The following is an 18,987-nucleotide window of genomic DNA, read 5'->3' as shown; positions in this document are numbered from 1 at the left end:
TCCCTCTCTCTTCTCTCTCTCCCCTAACAGCTAAACATCCCTCTCTCTCTCTCTCTCTCCCCTAACAGCTAAACATCCCTCTCTCTCTCTCTCTCTCCTCTACCAGCTAAACATCTCTCTCCCTCCTACCAGCTAAACATGTAGAGGCATCAGAACAGGGCCGGGTGCTCCGAGAGGTCAAGTGGCTCACTACCTCCACACACTGTTATTGATGTCCTGTCCTGGAAGCAACACAACACGACTGGTCAAATCTATTTCCCCTCTGAAAAATATAGGTTATTCCAAGTCTAAAATGTCTCTCTCTCTCTCCTTCTCTGCCGGGCCCTTCGAACCATGAAATAGACTTTACATCACGTTAACAGAGACAACCAAGATACGGCTCTGTTCAGTCTCCCAAACTCATTTTTCATCCCATTCTTTTTTGCTACTGTAATCGAACAGAGGCAGGATCTCTCTCTATCCCGACTCTCTCTCCCTATATCCCCCCCCTCTCTCTCTCTGTATCCCCCCCTCTCTCCCTATATCCCCCCCTCTCTCCCTATATCCCCCCCTCTCCCTATATCCCCCCCTCTCTCCCTATATCCCCCCCCCCCCCTCTCTCTCTATATCCCCCCCTCTCTCTCTATATCCCCCCTCTCTCCCTATATCCCCCCTCTCTCTCCTCTCTACCCCCCCCCCCTCTCTCCCTATATCCCCCCTCTCTCCCTATATCCCCCCCCCTCTCTCCCTATATCCCCCCCCTCTCTCCCTATATCCCCCCCCCTCTCTCTCTCTGTACCCCCTCTCTCTCCCTATATCCCCCCTCTCTCCCTATACCCCCCCTCTCTCTCTGTATCTCTCTCTGTTTATGGTCTAGATTAGATATCTGTTCCAGGGTATATGACAGGAAGTCACGAAGCGATTTAGATCAAAAACACACCTTGGCTGATAAGATATAGTCTGGGAGTGTCTGGGGGGGGGTCAACCTGTCTGCTGCTGATGGTCTACCGTACAGTGGGGGGGGGTCAACCTGTCTGCTGCTGATGGTCTACCGTACAGTGGGGGGGGTCAACCTGTCTGCTGCTGATAGTCTACTGTACAGTGGGGGGGTCAACCTGTCTGCTGCTGATAGTCTACCGTACAGTGGGGGGGGGTCAACCTGTCTCCTGCTGATAGTCTACTGTACAGTGGGGGGGGGGGGGGGGGTCAACCTGTCTGCTGCTGATAGTCTACTGTACAGTGGGGGGGGGGTCAACCTGTCTGCTGCTGATAGTCTACTGTACAGTGGGGGGGGGGGTCAACCTGTCTGCTGCTGATAGTCTACCGTACAGTGGGGGGGGGGGGTCAACCTGTCTGCTGCTGATAGTCTACTGTACAGTGGGGGGGGGGGTCAACCTGTCTGCTGCTGATAGTCTACTGTACAGTGGGGGGGGGGGTCAACCTGTCTGCTGCTGATAGTCTACTGTACAGTGGGGGGGGTCAACCTGTCTGCTGCTGATAGTCTACCGTACAGTGGGGGGGTCAACCTGTCAGCTGCTGATAGTCTACTGTACAGTGGGGGGGTCAACCTGTCTGCTGCTGATAGTCTACCGTACAGTGGGGGGGTCAACCTGTCTGCTGCTGATAGGCTACTGTACAGTGGGGGGGGTCAACCTGTCTGCTGCTGATAGTCTACTGTACAGTGGGGGGGGGGGGTCAACCTGTCTGCTGCTGATAGTCTACTGTACAGTGGGGGGGGGGGTCAACCTGTCTGCTGCTGATGGTCTACCGTACAGTGGGGGGGGGGGGTCAACCTGTCTGCTGCTGATGGTCTACCGTACAGTGGGGGGGGGGGTCAACCTGTCTGCTGCTGATAGTCTACTGTACAGTGGGGGGGGGGGGGGTCAACCTGTCTGCTGCTGATAGTCTACCGTACAGTGGGGGGGGGGGGTCAACCTGTCTGCTGCTGATAGTCTACCGTACAGTGGGGGGGGGGGGTCACCCAGCTAGTGTTACTGTCCTCTTCCTATACAGGTTAACCCAGCTAGTGTTACTGTCCTCTTCCTATACAGGTTCACCCAGCTAGTGTGACTGTCCTCTTCCTATACAGGTTCACCCAGCTAGTGTTACTGTCCTCTTCCTATACAGGTTCACCCAGCTAGTGTTACTGTCCTCTTCCTATACAGGTTAACCCAGCTAGTGTTACTGTCCTCTTCCTATACAGGTTCACCCAGCTAGTGTTACTGTCCTCTTCCTATACAGGTTAACCCAGCTAGTGTTACTGTCCTCTTCCTATACAGGTTCACCCAGCTAGTGTTACTGTCCTCTTCCTATACAGGTTCACCCAGCTAGTGTTACTGTCCTCTTCCTATACAGGTTCACCCAGCTAGTGTTACTGTCCTCTTCCTATACAGGTTCACCCAGCTAGTGTTACTGTCCTCTTCCTATACAGGTTAACCCAGCTAGTGTTACTGTCCTCTTCCTATACAGGTTCACCCAGCTAGTGTTACTGTCCTCTTCCTATACAGGTTCACCCAGCTAGTGTTACTGTCCTCTTCCTATACAGGTTCACCCAGCTAGTGTTACTGTCCTCTTCCTATACAGGTTCACCCAGCTAGTGTTACTGTCCTCTTCCTATACAGGTTCACCCAGCTAGTGTTACTGTCCTCTTCCTATACAGGTTCACCCAGCTAGTGTTACTGTCCTCTTCCTATACAGGTTAACCCAGCTAGTGTTACTGTCCTCTTCCTATACAGGTTCACCCAGCTAGTGTTACTGTCCTCTTCCTATACAGGTTAACCCAGCTAGTGTTACTGTCCTCTTCCTATACAGGTTAACCCAGCTAGTGTTACTGTCCTCTTCCTATACAGGTTCACCCAGCTAGTGTTACTGTCCTCTTCCTATACAGGTTAACCCAGCTAGTGTTACTGTCCTCTTCCTATACAGGTTCACCCAGCTAGTGTTACTGTCCTATACAGGTTCACCCAGCTAGTATACAGGTTCACCCAGCTAGTGTTACTGTCCTCTTCCTATACAGGTTCACCCAGCTAGTGTTACTGTCCTCTTCCCCTAGGTTCAGGTTCACCCAGCTAGTGTTACTGTCCTCTTCCTATACAGGTTAACCCAGCTAGTGTTACTGTCCTCTTCCTATACAGGTTCACCCAGCTAGTGTTACTGTCCTCTTCCTATACAGGTTAACCCAGCTAGTGTTACTGTCCTCTTCCTATACAGGTTCACCCAGCTAGTGTTACTGTCCTCTTCCTATACAGGTTCACCCAGCTAGTGTTACTGTCCTCTTCCTATACAGGTTCACCCAGCTAGTGTTACTGTCCTCTTCCTATACAGGTTCACCCAGCTAGTGTTACTGTCCTCTTCCTATACAGGTTAACCCAGCTAGTGTTACTGTCCTCTTCCTATACAGGTTCACCCAGCTAGTGTTACTGTCCTCTTCCTATACAGGTTAACCCAGCTAGTGTTACTGTCCTCTTCCTATACAGGTTCACCCAGCTAGTGTTACTGTCCTGTCCTCTTCCTATACAGGTTCACCCAGCTAGTGTTACTGTCCTCTTCCTATACAGGTTCACCCAGCTAGTGTTACTGTCCTCTTCCTATACAGGTTCACCCAGCTAGTGTTACTGTAACCAGCTAGTGTTACTGTCCTCTTCCTATACAGGTTCACCCAGCTAGTGTTACTGTCCTCTTCCTATACAGGTTCACCCAGCTAGTGTTACTGTCCTCTTCCTATACAGGTTAACCCAGCTAGTGTTACTGTCCTCTTCCTATACAGGTTCACCCAGCTAGTGTTACTGTCCTCTTCCTATACAGGTTAACCCAGCTAGTGTTACTGTCCTCTTCCTATACAGGTTAACCCAGCTAGTGTTACTGTCCTCTTCCTATACAGGTTCACCCAGCTAGTGTTACTGTCCTCTCCCTAAACAGGTTAACCCAGCTCGTGTTACTGTCCTCTTCCTACAGGTCCTGTCCTCTTCCTATACAGGTTAACCCAGCTAGTGTTACTGTCCTCTTCCTATACAGGTTAACCCAGCTAGTGTTACTGTCCTCTTCCTATACAGGTTCACCCAGCTAGTGTTACTGGGCTCTCCGTCCGTCCGTAATGCTGCAGCCTGTGTAGAATTCAACAACAACAACTGATTATCCTATACTGAAAAGCAGGGCTTGTGTTATGGGTGGGCCTGGCACACCCTACCGTACCTCCTTGCCTGTCCAAATAAAATACTTATATAATTTATTTTGACCGAGACGCACACAGACAGAAAAATATATCAATCTCAGATAACGAAGTGAGCGAAACAGAGTCTCAGTATGTGTACTGGATATATATATTTATTTGATTTGCATACTGTTTTTGTCCAGACATGAACTACATACATGAACTACATACAGTAACATACAGTGGTGCCGTTTTGCTCAATCAGATGCCTTCTTCAGAGAGAGTTTCAGCACAGAGGAAGACAGAGAGGCTCCCTCTTTCCAAAATCTGTCATGAATAAACCCAATCTGTTCCTATGGGATTTTGATACGCAGACCTATTGAACTTGTTGCCTTCCGTCTCGCCTTTGGGACAACGACTACAATTGTCAGGGCCGAGACTTGAGCATCTCGTCATTATATACAGATCTCTGGTTTCAGCCACCGGAATTGGAAAGGAAGCTTCTTCACTGAATAAATTAGCTTCTTCTTCGCCTCAAAAAAAAAAAAAAAAATTTGCGCTGGAGTGTTTCAAATCACACGCACGTAGGCCGAGCTGTGGCTCGGTGAAAAGCATCGCAAATATGTGTTTAGATAATGTGGCTTTGAGTATCTTTTTCAATGTTGAGACAAGAAGAAAGGGAGGGATGTGTGGTGATGATATGGCGCGTCTCTCTCCAAAATGCGCTCAGCTATCTCCCGTCAATTATTGCGCTTTCGTGGTTTCATTGCGTGAATGCCCCATTACACGGGTTATCAGTAGGTCTAGTAAATGTACCCGTTAACCGCAGACATTTGGTTACATACATGTATGTTCATGTTTTTACAAATAATAGTAATGTATCGTTCTCATGCTCAGTGTGTTCATAACCTGCTACACTTGTTAGAAACAGGTTTTGGTTTATTTCATAACCATCATTTAGGAGATTTGTTCCAAACAAATATTTTAATTGTGCTTTGTTGGGAGTGTCTGCCTTCTCTGTCCTGGTAAGGTGGAGGGAGCCTGCTGTTACCTGGCCTGCTGATACCTGGCCCGCTGTTACCTGGCCCGCTGTTACCTGGCCCGCTGTTACCTGGCCAGCTGATACCTGGCCCGCTGTTACCTGGCCCGCTGATACCTGGCCCGCTGTTACCTGGCCCGCTGATACCTGGCCCGCTGATACCTGGACCGCTGATACCTGGCCCGCTGTTACCTGGCCCGCTGATACCTGGCCCGCTGTTACCTGGCCCGCTGTTACCTGGCCCGCTGATATACCTGGCCCGCTGTTACCTGGCCCGCTGTTACCTGGCCCGCTGATACCTGGCCCGCTGTTACCTGGACCGCTGATACCTGGACCGCTGATATACCTGGCCCGCTGTTACCTGGCCCGCTGATATACCTGGCCCGCTGTTACCTGGCCCGCTGTTACCTGGACCGCTGTTACCTGGACCGCTGTTACCTGGACCGCTGTTACCTGGACCGCTGTTACCTGGACCGCTGATACCTGGACCGCTGATACCTGGACCGCTGTTACCTGGCCCGCTGTTACCTGGCCCGCTGTTACCTGGCCCGCTGTTACCTGGCCCGCTGTTACCTGGCCCGCTGATACCTGGCCCGCTGATACCTGGCCCGCTGATACCTGGCCCGCTGTTACCTGGCCCGCTGTTACCTGGACCGCTGTTACCTGGCCCGCTGAACTTCGGGGACGGCTGATTTCATCACTAATAAATTGAGCTTCTCAGTAACTTTTCTTTTCTCTCCACCTCTTCACACACTAAGTCAACAAAGTATATATATATTTTTTTAAATATAATTTTTTTGTACGCATATTGCAAATGTTTATATTCCCTCACAGCATTTGAAAAATCTTCCCAACACGCTCATGTCCTCGATAATCACTAAACCTCAGTGTGAAAGAGCATAATATATTAAAATACCTCCCCCCCCGGAACGGGCCCAGTTTGACTTGAAACAACGTTGCACTTCACTAGCAATGGAAAGGGAGGCGGACAGGTGGAGTAGAGAGATGGATGTGATTGAAAGAACCAGCATTTTTAAATCAGGACATTTTCTCCAGTTTGTGTGGGCTTTTGGCCCATCTAGTTGATAAGGGCTGCATCTCCCTGGAGCTCCACGCGCTCATTGCTTTAGGCGACAATGGATCCCACATTACTTTTTACATTTTATCATTAGAATTCAGATTTTTATTGTTTAACCATGAGACGATTATTGAAAACTTCACTAGTGAAATGAAAATATTCCACGAAAATGCTCATATATAAAAAAATTAAAAAAAATTCTAACTGCCACGTAGATCGGTAGAAATCGTAGAATAAATTGTAAGCTTCCCCAAAGTTGAAACTCACCTGGCGCCCAATGTCTCTAATATAGCACACATAAAAAAACGTGCTATGGAAATCAAATGCCCATCCAACTGGTCAGACACCAGCCCAGCTGAAAAGCCTTGTAGTAAATTATTTATTAACACACCCCAAGACAATGTTACGCTGGGTGTCAAAGACAGACCGGAGAATTGCAGAGAGAAGGAGAAGATGCTGTTCCACTGGCACATAGCCAAACATGTTCTGTAGTTACTGTACACCCGACCCGTCCCATCTCTCCGCAGTCATCGGTCGGCGAGCGCAACAGGCATTCCCACCATAGGTTTTTTTTTTGGGGGGGGTGATGCTCCTTGTCGAAGCGCCGGCCATTAAAAAAGCTTGTGTGTGTGTGTTTCCAAAACGATTGTATTCAGAATGTTGTACAATGACTGTTTCTCTCCTTGTGCCACTTCCTCATCTGAATGCAACAAGCTGAGCAACAGAAGAGTTCAACCACTCTACTACTGGGGGGGGGGTTGTGGGATTTTGCTGTTTATTATTCGTGTTGCTGACTGATAATTTACTTGTAGACAGTGTTTGTTGGACAACTCAATATCTGCATAACTCAAGGTACCAGGGCTCCATCTGGGTTCTCATTTGGATCATAGGTGCTGGGCCTCATGCCTGGCGGGACCAATCTAACTACTGTGTGTCTGTTGACCTCAGCTGGGTTCACAACGGGAGATACAGAGCGAGCGACAGTCAGGCCCCAGAGCGAGCGACAGTCAGGCCCAAGAGCGAGCGACAGTCAGGCCCCAGGGGGGCGACAGTCAGGCCCCAGAGGGGGCGACAGTCAGGCCCCAGAGCGAGCGGCAGTCAGGCCCCAGAGCGAGCGGCAGTCAGGCCCCAGGGCGAGCGACAGTCAGGGCCCAGGGCGAGCGACAGTCAGGCCCCAGGGCGAGCGACAGTCAGGCCCCAGGGCGAGCGACAGTCAGGCCCCAGAGCGAGCGACAGTCAGGCCCCAGAGCGAGCGACAGTCAGGCCCCAGAGCGAGCGACAGTCAGGCCCCAAAGGGGGCGACAGTCAGGCCCCAGGGCGAGCGACAGTCAGGCCCCAGGGCGAGCGATAGTCAGGCCCCAGGGAGAGCGACAGTCAGGCCCCAGAGCGAGCGACAGTCAGGCCCCAGAGCGAGCGACAGTCATACATACGTTATAAATGGCTGCAGTCAAAAACACAAAACACCTGCAGTGACAACATGAGGAGGTAATGGACTGACAGAAACAACAACATCAGGTAAGTATAGATATATATATATATATATTTTAATATTTAAACCCACTAAAAAGTTGTAAATACAACCTTTGAATGAAAGGCACAGTGAAATCAGACACCGCTGATATAAGATAGTCAAATGAAACATCACAGTACAAAAGCAGACAGTTATTTACATACAAACCCCTCCTCCAACTTCTGAACGAACCAATTAGAATCCTCCGGGCCCCCCGGGGGGGAAACAGGAAACATTCCCGATGACAACAAAACCAGGCGTTTTGAGTCCGAAATCGCACCCTATTCTCTATTTAGTGCACTACCATACATAGGGAATAGGGTGCCATTTCAGACATCCCCAAGGAGATTCTAAATCATAACTATAATAATAACTATAATAATAACTATAACTAAAATAATAACTATAATAATAACTATAACTATAATAATAACTATAACTAAAATAATAACTATAATAATAACTATAACTATAATAATAACTATAACTAAAATAATAACTATAATAATAACTATAACTATAATAATAACTATAACAATAATAATAACTATAACAATAATAATAACTATAACAATAACTATAATAATAACTATAACTAAAATAATAACTATAATAATAACTATAATTACAATAATAACTATAGCTATAATAATAACTATAATAATAATAATAACTATAATAATAACTATACCTATAATAATAACTATAACTAAAATAATACCTATAATAATAACTATAACTATAATAATAACTATAACTATAATAATAAATATAACTAAAATAATAACTATAATAATAACTATAATTATAATAATAACTATAATAATAACTATAATAATAACTATACCTATAATAATAAATATAACTATAATAATAACTATAACTATAATAATAAATATAACTATAATAATAACTATAATTATAATAATAATAATTATTATAATAATAACTACAATTATAATAATAACTATACCAATAGCTAAAACTATAATAATAACTATAATTATAATAATAACTATAACTATAACAATAACTATAATTATAACTATAATAATAACTATAACTATAATAATAACTATAACTATAATAATCCTATCCATTTTTTCAGCCAAACGAGTCGTTATTGCTTTACAAAGACAGACAGGGGTCATGAACCTGCCCCCGGACCTGTAGAAGGACAACCAACTTCTGGATCTGCTTTCATTTCCCATAACATTTGCTGGAGATTAGAAATATAGACCATTTAAAGCTCGATGTCTCAGAGTGTTCGCTGAGGAGTGAAGAGGCAATGTTTAATATCCAACACAAAACTCAAAAGAGATTTACAACATGTGAGGAGTCAAACTCAGGGCTGTTGAGGAAGTACAACAACAAAACAACCCACACACACACAGAAGAGTTGAGACAGAAAGAGCATTTCCCTTTTAAAACAGAACAGACAGACAGTGGAACTGTAGAGGAGATTGGAGAACACACTAGAAAAACTAGACACTAAAAAGCCATTCAAATCAATTATCGCTAATTCCAGACTCTGTAGGTACCGCAATGGAAATATAACTCAATTCTTCCAAATCACTTCCTGTCCTTGTTCCTTTAAACACACAACACCACTCATCTGAAAGATCCAGATAGGTGAAAGGCAGGCTGTTCCTCTTTCCAGTTCTTTAATAACCTCATATATTATACAACAACAGGGATAGTGAATGGTAGTGAAGGAAAGGACACAAGGAGAGGAGTCTATTTGGAAGTGTTGGGACAGAGCATGTTGAACGGTAGTGAAGGAAAGGACACAAGGAGAGGAGTCTATTTGGAAGTGTTGGGACAGAGCATGTTGAATGGTAGTGAAGGAAAGGACACAAGGAGAGGAGTCTATTTGGAAGTGTTGGGACAGAGCATGTTGAATGGTAGTGAAGGAAAGGACACAAGGAGAGGAGTCTATTTGGAAGTGTTGGGACAGAGCATGTTGAATGGTAGTGAAGGAAAGGACACAAGGAGAGGAGTCTATTTGGAAGTGTTGGGACAGAGCATGTTGAATGGTAGTGAAGGAAAGGACACAAGGAGAGGAGTCTATTTGGAAGTGTTGGGACAGAGCATGTTGAATGGTAGTGAAGGAAAGGACACAAGGAGAGGACTCTATTTGGAAGTGTTGGGACAGAGCATGTTGAATGGTAGTGAAGGAAAGGACACAAGGAGAGGAGTCTATTTGGAAGTGTTGGGACAGAGCATGTTGAATGGTAGTGAAGGAAAGGACACAAGGAGAGGAGTCTATTTGGAAGTGTTGGGACAGAGCATGTTGAATGGTAGTGAAGGAAAGGACACAAGGAGAGGAGTCTATTTGGAAGTGTTGGGACAGAGCATGTTGAATGGTAGTGAAGGAAAGGACACAAGGAGAGGAGTCTATTTTGAAGTGTTGGGACAGAGCATGTTGAATGGTAGTGAAGGAAAGGACACAAGGAGAGGAGTCTATTTGGAAGTGTTGGGACAGAGCATGTTGAATGGTAGTGAAGGAAAGGACACAAGGAGAGGAGTCTATTTGGAAGTGTTGGGACAGAGCATGTTGAATGGTAGTGAAGGAAAGGACACAAGGAGAGGAGTCTATTTGGAAGTGTTGGGACAGAGCATGTTGAATGGTAGTGAAGGAAAGGACACAAGGAGAGGAGTCTATTTGGAAGTGTTGGGACAGAGCATGTTGAATGGTAGTGAAGGAAAGGACACAAGGAGATGAGTACTATAGTATTTCATTTTTAACTATTCAAACAGGTGCCCTTATTTCAGCTTGGTTCACACTGACCCTGGGCTGAGTTCTATTTCAGCTTGTGTTTCCAGACACAGACAGGGAGGTTCCTACAGGGTCAGAACAGAGAGGGAGGTTCCTACAGGGTCAGAACAGAGAGGGAGGTTCCTACAGGGTCAGAACAGAGAGGGAGGTTCCTACAGGGTCAGAACAGAGAGGGAGGTTCCTACAGGGTCAGAACAGAGAGGGAGGTTCCTACAGGGTCAGAACAGAGAGGGAGGTTCCTACAGGGTCAGAACAGAGAGGGAGGTTCCTACAGGGTCAGAACAGAGGGAGGTTCCTACAGGGTCAGAACAGAGAGGGAGGTTCCTACAGGGTCAGAACAGAGAGGGAGGTTCCTACAGGGTCAGAAAGGGAGGTTCCTACAGGGTCAGAACAGAGGGAGGTTCCTACAGGGTCAGAACAGAGAGGGAGGTTCCTACAGGGTCAGAACAGACAGGGAGGTTCCTACAGGGTCAGAACAGAGGGAGGTTCCTACAGGGTCAGAACAGAGAGGGAGGTTCCTACAGGGTCAGAACAGAGAGGGAGGTTCCTACAGGGTCAGAACAGAGGGAGGTTCCTACAGGGTCAGAACAGAGAGGGAGGTTCCTACAGGGTCAGAACAGAGAGGGAGGTTCCTACAGGGTCAGAACAGAGAGGGAGGTTCCTACAGGGTCAGAACAGAGAGGGAGGTTCCTACAGGGTCAGAACAGAGAGGGAGGTTCCTACAGGGTCAGAACAGACAGGGAGGTTCCTACAGGGTCAGAACAGAGAGGGAGGTTCCTACAGGGTCAGAACAGAGAGGGAGGTTCCTACAGGGTCAGAACAGAGAGGGAGGTTCCTACAGGGTCAGAACAGAGGGAGGTTCCTACAGGGTCAGAACAGAGAGGGAGGTTCCTACAGGGTCAGAACAGAGAGGGAGGTTCCTACAGGGTCAGAACAGAGGGAGGTTCCTACAGGGTCAGAACAGAGAGGGAGGTTCCTACAGGGTCAGAACAGAGAGGGAGGTTCCTACAGGGTCAGAACAGACAGGGAGGTTCCTACAGGGTCAGAACAGAGAGGGAGGTTCCTACAGGGTCAGAACAGAGAGGGAGGTTCCTACAGGGTCAGAACAGAGGGAGGTTCCTACAGGGTCAGAACAGAGAGGGAGGTTCCTACAGGGTCAGAACAGAGGGAGGTTCCTACAGGGTCAGAACAGAGGGAGGTTCCTACAGGGTCAGAACAGACAGGGAGGTTCCTACAGGGTCAGAACAGAGAGGGAGGTTCCTACAGGGTCAGAACAGAGAGGGAGGTTCCTACAGGGTCAGAACAGAGAGGGAGGTTCCTACAGGGTCAGAACAGAGAGGGAGGTTCCTACAGGGTCAGAACAGAGAGGGAGGTTCCTACAGGGTCAGAACAGAGAGGGAGGTTCCTACAGGGTCAGAACAGAGAGGGAGGTTCCTACAGGGTCAGAACAGAGAGGGAGGTTCCTACAGGGTCAGAACAGAGAGGGAGGTTCCTACAGGGTCAGAACAGAGAGGGAGGTTCCTACAGGGTCAGAACAGAGAGGGAGGTTCCTACAGGGTCAGAACAGAGAGGGAGGTTCCTACAGGGTCAGAACAGAGAGGGAGGTTCCTACAGGGTCAGAACAGAGAGGGAGGTTCCTACAGGGTCAGAACAGAGGGAGGTTCCTACAGGGTCAGAACAGAGAGGGAGGTTCCTACAGGGTCAGAACAGAGAGGGAGGTTCCTACAGGGTCAGAACAGAGGGAGGTTCCTACAGGGTCAGAACAGACAGGGAGGTTCCTACAGGGTCAGAACAGAGGGAGGTTCCTACAGGGTCAGAACAGAGGGAGGTTCCTACAGGGTCAGAACAGAGAGGGAGGTTCCTACAGGGTCAGAACAGAGAGGGAGGTTCCTACAGGGTCAGAACAGACAGGGAGGTTCCTACAGGGTCAGAACAGAGAGGGAGGTTCCTACAGGGTCAGAACAGAGAGGGAGGTTCCTACAGGGTCAGAACAGAGAGGGAGGTTCCTACAGGGTCAGAACAGAGAGGGAGGTTCCTACAGGGTCAGAACAGAGAGGGAGGTTCCTACAGGGTCAGAACAGACAGGGAGGTTCCTACAGGGTCAGAACAGAGGGAGGTTCCTACAGGGTCAGAACAGAGAGGGAGGTTCCTACAGGGTCAGAACAGAGAGGGAGGTTCCTACAGGGTCAGAACAGAGAGGGAGGTTCCTACAGGGTCAGAACAGAGAGGGAGGTTCCTACAGGGTCAGAACAGACAGGGAGGTTCCTACAGGGTCAGAATACTCAACCCCCCTCTCTCTCTCTCCTAACCCCCCCTCTCTCTCTCTCCTAACCCCCCTCTCTCTCTCTCCTAACCCCCCCTCTCTCTCTCTCAACCCCCCTCTCTCTCTCAACCCCCTCTCTCTCTCTCAACCCCCTCTCTCTCTCTCTCAACCCCCTCTCTCTCTCTCTCAACCCCCCTCTCTCTCTCTCTCAACCCCCCTCTCTCTCAACCCCCTCTCTCTCAACCCCCCCCTCTCTCTCAACCCCCCTCTCTCTCAACCCCCCTCTCTCTCTCTCTCTCAACCCCTTCTCTCTCTCTCTCTCTCAACCCCCCTCTCTCTCTCTCAACCCCCTCTCTCTCTCTCTCAACCCCCTCTCTCTCTCTCAACCCCCCCCTCTCTCTCTCTCTCAACCCCCTCTCTCTCTCTCAACCCCCTCTCTCAACCCTCTCTCTCTCAACCCCCCTCTCTCTCTCTCTTTCAACCCCCCTCTTTCTCAACCCCCCCTCTCTCTCTCAACCCCCTCTCTCTCTCCTAACCCCCTCTTTCTCTCTCTCAAACCCCCTCTCTCAACCCCCCTCTCTCAACCCCCTCTCTCAACCCCCCTCTCTCAAACGTAGCAGGTAGTAAGACTTTAACAGCACCTCCCTCTCTTTACCTGCGTACTGTGGGACTATAGGAGAGGTCCCCTTCCCCTCAGACCAGCCTTCTGACACACGGTCCTGTTCTGAGATTCATTCAACCCCAAACCATAAGGACAACAGGTTCTGTTCGAAAAAACATATTGTTAAGATTCAATGTTAGCAAACACAAGAGTCCTGGTGGACAGACAGAGGGGTCCAGGTGGACAGACAGAGGGGTCCAGGTGGACAGAGGGGTCCAGGTGGACAGAGGGGTCCAGGTGGACAGACAGAGGGGTCCAGGTGGACAGACAGAGGGGTCCAGGTGGACAGACAGAGGGGTCCAGGTGGACAGACAGAGGGGTCCTGGTGGACAGACAGAGGAGAGAGGAGTCATTGAGTCAGACACCACATGCTCCATTAGAGTAGCCAGGCGCTCTTCCCTTCCTGCTCTGGGGTCCTGCTCTGGGCCTGTCGATCCCCTTCTCCTGGTCCACCAGCTCCAAGCACCTCATTCTCACCAGCTACCAAACAAAGTCAGAAGGAATAATATAAACCAGCAGTGAAGAACTTCCTCATTCCCTTTAAACATCTCCTATCGATCAGTTTGGGTTTCCACCAGGAAGGAGACCAAACCAACTGCTGTGTGACCAGTGAGGAGATCTCCTGCACTTGAAGTGAGACGAGGAGGGTCAAGGGTTAAGTTCCTGGGGACAAGGCCAGGGGGGGGGGGTGAAACCCTGACCAGCCACGCCGAGCTGCAGGCTATCGCCAAGTGTAGGCTCTCTTCATCACCTCGCCGTGGCTGAGGAGGAGGAGGAAACTAGCTGGGTGAGGTAGTCCCTCAGCTCCTTGGCGGCCGTGAAGCGTCCGTAGCGTTTTTTAGGGTTGGTACACTCGTCCAACAGCGCTTCCAGCTGGCCGTCTTTGGCTACGTGGGCGGGGGGGTCGTGGAGCAGGCCGCCGGTGGTCCCTCGCCACGTGGCGTAACGTGACAGCAGGTTCTGACACACAGCGTAGTAGTTGTGGTCCACGGTGACGCGGTTACACAGAGACTCCTTGGAGAAGGACAGGCAGGCTTCCTTGTCACAGTCCTCGAAGCGACTCTCGTACCACACGTCATAGTTCTCTGGTTTATCTGGAGAGAGAGACAGAGAGAGACAGAGAGTGTTAGAGAGGGACAGAGAGTGGTGGAGAGGGACAGAGAGTGTTAGAGAGGGACAGAGAGAGTGGTGGAGAGGGACAGAGAGGGACAGAGAGAGTGGTGGAGAGGGACAGAGAGAGTGGTGGAGAGGGACAGAGAGAGTGGTGGAGAGGGACAGAGAGAGAAAGAGAGAGAGACAGAGAGAGGGACAGAGAGAGGGACAGAGAGTTGTAGAGAGGGACAGAGAGAGTGGTGGAGAGGGACAGAGAGAGAGGCAGAGAGAGGGACAGAGAGAGTGGTGGAGAGGGACAGAGAGAGGCAAAGAGAGGGACAGAGAGAGTGGTGGAGAGGGACAGAGAGAGTGGTGGAGAGGGACAGAGAGAGGGACAGAGAGAGGCAGAGAGAGGGACAGAGAGAGTGTTAGAGAGGGACAGAGAGTGTTTGAGAGGGACAGAGAGAGGGACAGAGATAGGGACAGAGTGTTAGAGAGGGACAGAGAGAGGGACAGAGTGTTAGAGAGGGACAGAGAGAGAGACAGAGAGAGGGACAGAGAGAGGGACAGGGAGAGTGGTGGAGAGGGACAGAGAGAGGGACAGAGTGTTAGACAGGGACAGAGAGAGAGACAGCGAGAGAGACAGAGAGAGGGACAGAGAGAGTGGTGGAGAGGGACAGAGAGAGAGACAGAGAGAGAGAGACAGAGAGAGGGACAGAGAGAGAGACAGAGAGAGAGAGACAGAGAGAGGGACAGAGAGAGGGACAGAGAGAGTGGTGGAGAGGGACAGAGAGAGAGACAGAGAGAGAGACAGAGAGAGGGACAGAGAGAGAGACAGAGAGAGAGACAGAGAGAGAGACAGAGAGAGTGGTGGAGAGGGACAGAGAGAGTGGTGGAGAGGGACAAAGAGAGTGGTGGAGAGGGACAGAGAGAGAGACAGAGAGAGAGAGACAGAGAGAGGGACAGAGAGAGGGACAGAGAGAGTGGTGGAGAGGGACAGAGAGAGAGACAGAGAGAGACAGAGAGAGGGACAGAGAGAGAGACAGAGAGAGAGACAGAGAGAGAGACAGAGAGAGAGACAGAGAGAGAGACAGAGAGAGTGGTGGAGAGGGACAGAGAGAGTGGTGGAGAGGGACAGAGAGAGTGGTGGAGAGGGACAGAGAGAGGGACAGAGAGAGTGGTGGAGAGGGACAGAGAGAGGGACAGAGAGAGACAGAGAGAGTGGTGGAGAGGGACAGAGAGAGAGACAGAGAGAGACAGAGAGAGGGACAGAGAGAGACAGAGAGAGAGACAGCGAGAGGGGTGGAGAGGGACAGAGAGAGTGGTGGAGAGGGACAGAGAGAGGGACAGAGTGTTAGAGAGAGACAGAGAGAGAGACAGAGAGAGGGACAGAGAGAGGGACAGAGAGAGAGACAGAGAGAGAGACAGAGAGTGGTGGAGAGGGACAGAGAGAGTGGTGGAGAGGGACAGAGAGAGTGGTGGAGAGGGACAGAGAGAGTGGTGGAGAGGGACAGAGAGAGGGACAGAGAGAGTGGTGGAGAGGGACAGAGAGAGTGGTGGAGAGGGACAGAGAGAGTGGTGGAGAGGGACAGAGAGAGTGGTGGAGAGGGACAGAGAGAGTGGTGGAGAGGGACAGAGAGAGGGACAGAGAGAGAGGCCGAGGTTAGACAGGTATACTACTACTACTGAGGGAGCAGCCATTGACTGTGAGGGAACAGCCATTGTTAGAGTGAGACCATTTCATATCCTCATCATTGTTGTGTTAAAAAAAACTATTTCAGATCCTTTTTCCAAAAAGCTGAACTGAGTGAGACTGAACAAACACTAGTGACGGGAACGGATGACATCTCACTATAACAACCGAAAACATTCGCCTACGCAGTGACTGAACCTCCCGTCAATCAAGGGGTTTCAAAATGGCTGCTGTGCCATCTTCATTTTGAAAATCAAAAAGGCCTTACACAGTGTTTCATTTATGAATTGGGAGAAAACACAAAGAGCGAGGGGCGACCGGAGGGCTCTGAGGTACCTGAGCGCATAATTAAACAAATAATAATAATTAATTTTCTGCAGTGGAATAGAGACACTTGTTGTAGTGGTAAAAGTGTCGCCTTTTATAAACACATTTAATGGAAATCTACATAATTTTAGATGACTGACGATTTTAGCAGAATCTCTTTTTAATCTAAAATGCTGAAAATGCCAGACTGCTTTGCCGCTGTCCCACCGAGATCAAAAAAGACGCCCTTGTCTTGAATCCGCCAAGGCCCAGCGACGAGACATGTTGTACAATAGAAGGAGAAAATTATCGTCCTAAAAAAATAAAAAATAAGATTCCCAGTTTCACTGAGTCACCCAATGAAATGCAGCTCGACTCGTTCCCGACGACGGCCGAAAGCTCATCTCTCTCTCCTTTTACTTTGTAAATCAATAACGTTCGCTCAGTAGGCCGATTTGGGTGTGGATCAGTTTGTTTATGTTCTCGGGAAGCCTACAGAAAGATTCATATTCTCTTTTCAGTAAAAACACGTTTGCTTCCCAACCTGTGGTTGAAATCTAAATGCTAAAAAGCCTGTTTTGTCTGCGTGCTGTTTTCACTGACAGATTTGGCACACTTCCTGATTGTAAGCATGCCTTGTGATTGGGCTACACACACTTCCTGATTGTAAGCATGCCTTGTGATTGGGCTACACACACTTCCTGATTGTAGGCATGCCTTGTGATTGGGCTACACACACTTCCTGATTGTAGGCATGCCTTGTGATTGGGCTACACACACTTCCTGATTGTAGGCATGCCTTGTGATTGGGCGACACACACTTCCTGATTGTAGGCATGCCTTGTGATTGGGCTACACACACTTCCTGATTGTAGGCATGCCTTGTGATTGGGCTACACACACTTCCTGATTGTAGGCATGCCTTGTGATTGGGCTACACACACTTCCTGATTGTAGGCATGCCTTGTGATTGGGCTACGCACGCTTCCTGATTGTAAGCATGCCTTGTGATTGGGCTACACACACTTCCTGATTGTAGGCATGCCTTGTGATTGGCCTACACACACTTCCTGATTGTAGGCATGCCTTGTGATTGGCCTACACACACTTCCTGATTGTAGGCATGCCTTGTGATTGGGCTACACACACTTCCTGATTGTAGGCATGCCTTGTGATTGGCCTACACACGCTTCCTGATTGTAGGCATGCCTTGTGATTGGGCTACACACACTTCCTGATTGTAGGCATGCCTTGTGATTGGGCTACACACACTTCCTGATTGTAGGCATGCCTTGTGATTGGGCTACACACACTTCCTGATTGTAGGCATGCCTTGTGATTGGGCTACACACACTTCCTGATTGTAGGCATGCCTTGTGATTGGCCTACACACGATTCCTGATTGTAGGCATGCCTTGTGATTGGGCTACACACGCTTCCTGATTGTAGGCATGCCTTGTGATTGGGCTACACACACTTCCTGATTGTAGGCATGCCTTGTGATTGGGCTACGCACGCTTCCTGATTGTAGGCATGCCTTGTGATTGGGCTACACACACTTCCTGATTGTAGGCATGCCTTGTGATTGGGCTACACACACTTCCTGATTGTAGGCATGCCTTGTGATTGGCCTACGCATTCTTTCTGTGCGGTGGTCTATACAGGTGGTGGTCTATACAGGGGTGGTCTATACAGTCTATACAGGGGGTGGTCTATACAGTCTATACATGCGGTGGTCTATACAGGCGGTGGTCTATACAGTCTATACAGGGAGTGGTCTATACAGTCTATACAGGGAGTGGTCTATACAGTCTATACAGGGGGTGGTCTATACAGTCTATACAGGGAGTGGTCTATACAGTCTATACAGGGGGTGGTCTATACAGTTTATACAGGGAGTGGTCTATACAGTTTATACAGGGGGTGGTCTATACAGTCTATACAGGGAGTGGTCTATACAGTTTATACAGGGGGTGGTCTATACAGTCTATACAGGGAGTGGTCTATACAGTCTACACAGGGGGTGGTCTATACAGTTTATACAGGGAGTGGTCTATACAGTTTATACAGGGGGTGGTCTATACAGTCTATACAGGGAGTGGTCTATACAGTCTATACAGGGGGTGGTCTATACAGTCTATACAGGGGGTGGTCTATACAGTCTACACAGGGGGTGGTCTATACAGGGGGTGGTCTATACAGTTTATACAGGGGGTGGTCTATACAGTCTATACAGGGGGTGGTCTATACAGTCTACACAGGGGGTGGTCTATACAGGGGGTGGTCTATACAGTTTATACAGGGGGTGGTCTATACAGTCTATACAGGGGGTGGTCTATACAGTCTATACAGGGGGTGGTCTATACAGTCTAATGAATACAAAAACCAACATCAGTTTGTTTGTTTTTGGGACATAAACAACCAACCGAAAAACTAA

At 48.9% G+C, this 18,987-nt stretch overlaps 1 protein-coding gene across 1 annotated transcript in view; it reads right to left on the bottom strand.

Moving 5' to 3' along the window:
* Positions 1-13,401: 13,401 nt before the first annotated feature.
* LOC135517094 (divergent protein kinase domain 2A) overlaps positions 13,402-18,987 on the bottom strand; it is a 103,811-nt gene continuing 98,225 nt past the window's right edge. Inside the window, exon 4 of the mRNA XM_064941115.1 lies at positions 13,402-14,553. Within this exon, the coding sequence (XP_064797187.1) occupies positions 14,207-14,553 (347 nt within the window). The 3' untranslated portion in view covers positions 13,402-14,206. The remainder of the gene's footprint in view (positions 14,554-18,987) is intronic.

The sequence above is a fragment of the Oncorhynchus masou genome, chromosome 28, assembly GCF_036934945.1.
Source record: "Oncorhynchus masou masou isolate Uvic2021 chromosome 28, UVic_Omas_1.1, whole genome shotgun sequence".
Lineage (NCBI taxonomy): Eukaryota > Metazoa > Chordata > Actinopteri > Salmoniformes > Salmonidae > Oncorhynchus > Oncorhynchus masou.
The sequence above is the reverse complement of the archived record's forward strand: the minus strand, read 5'-3'. Positions and strand labels throughout refer to the sequence as shown.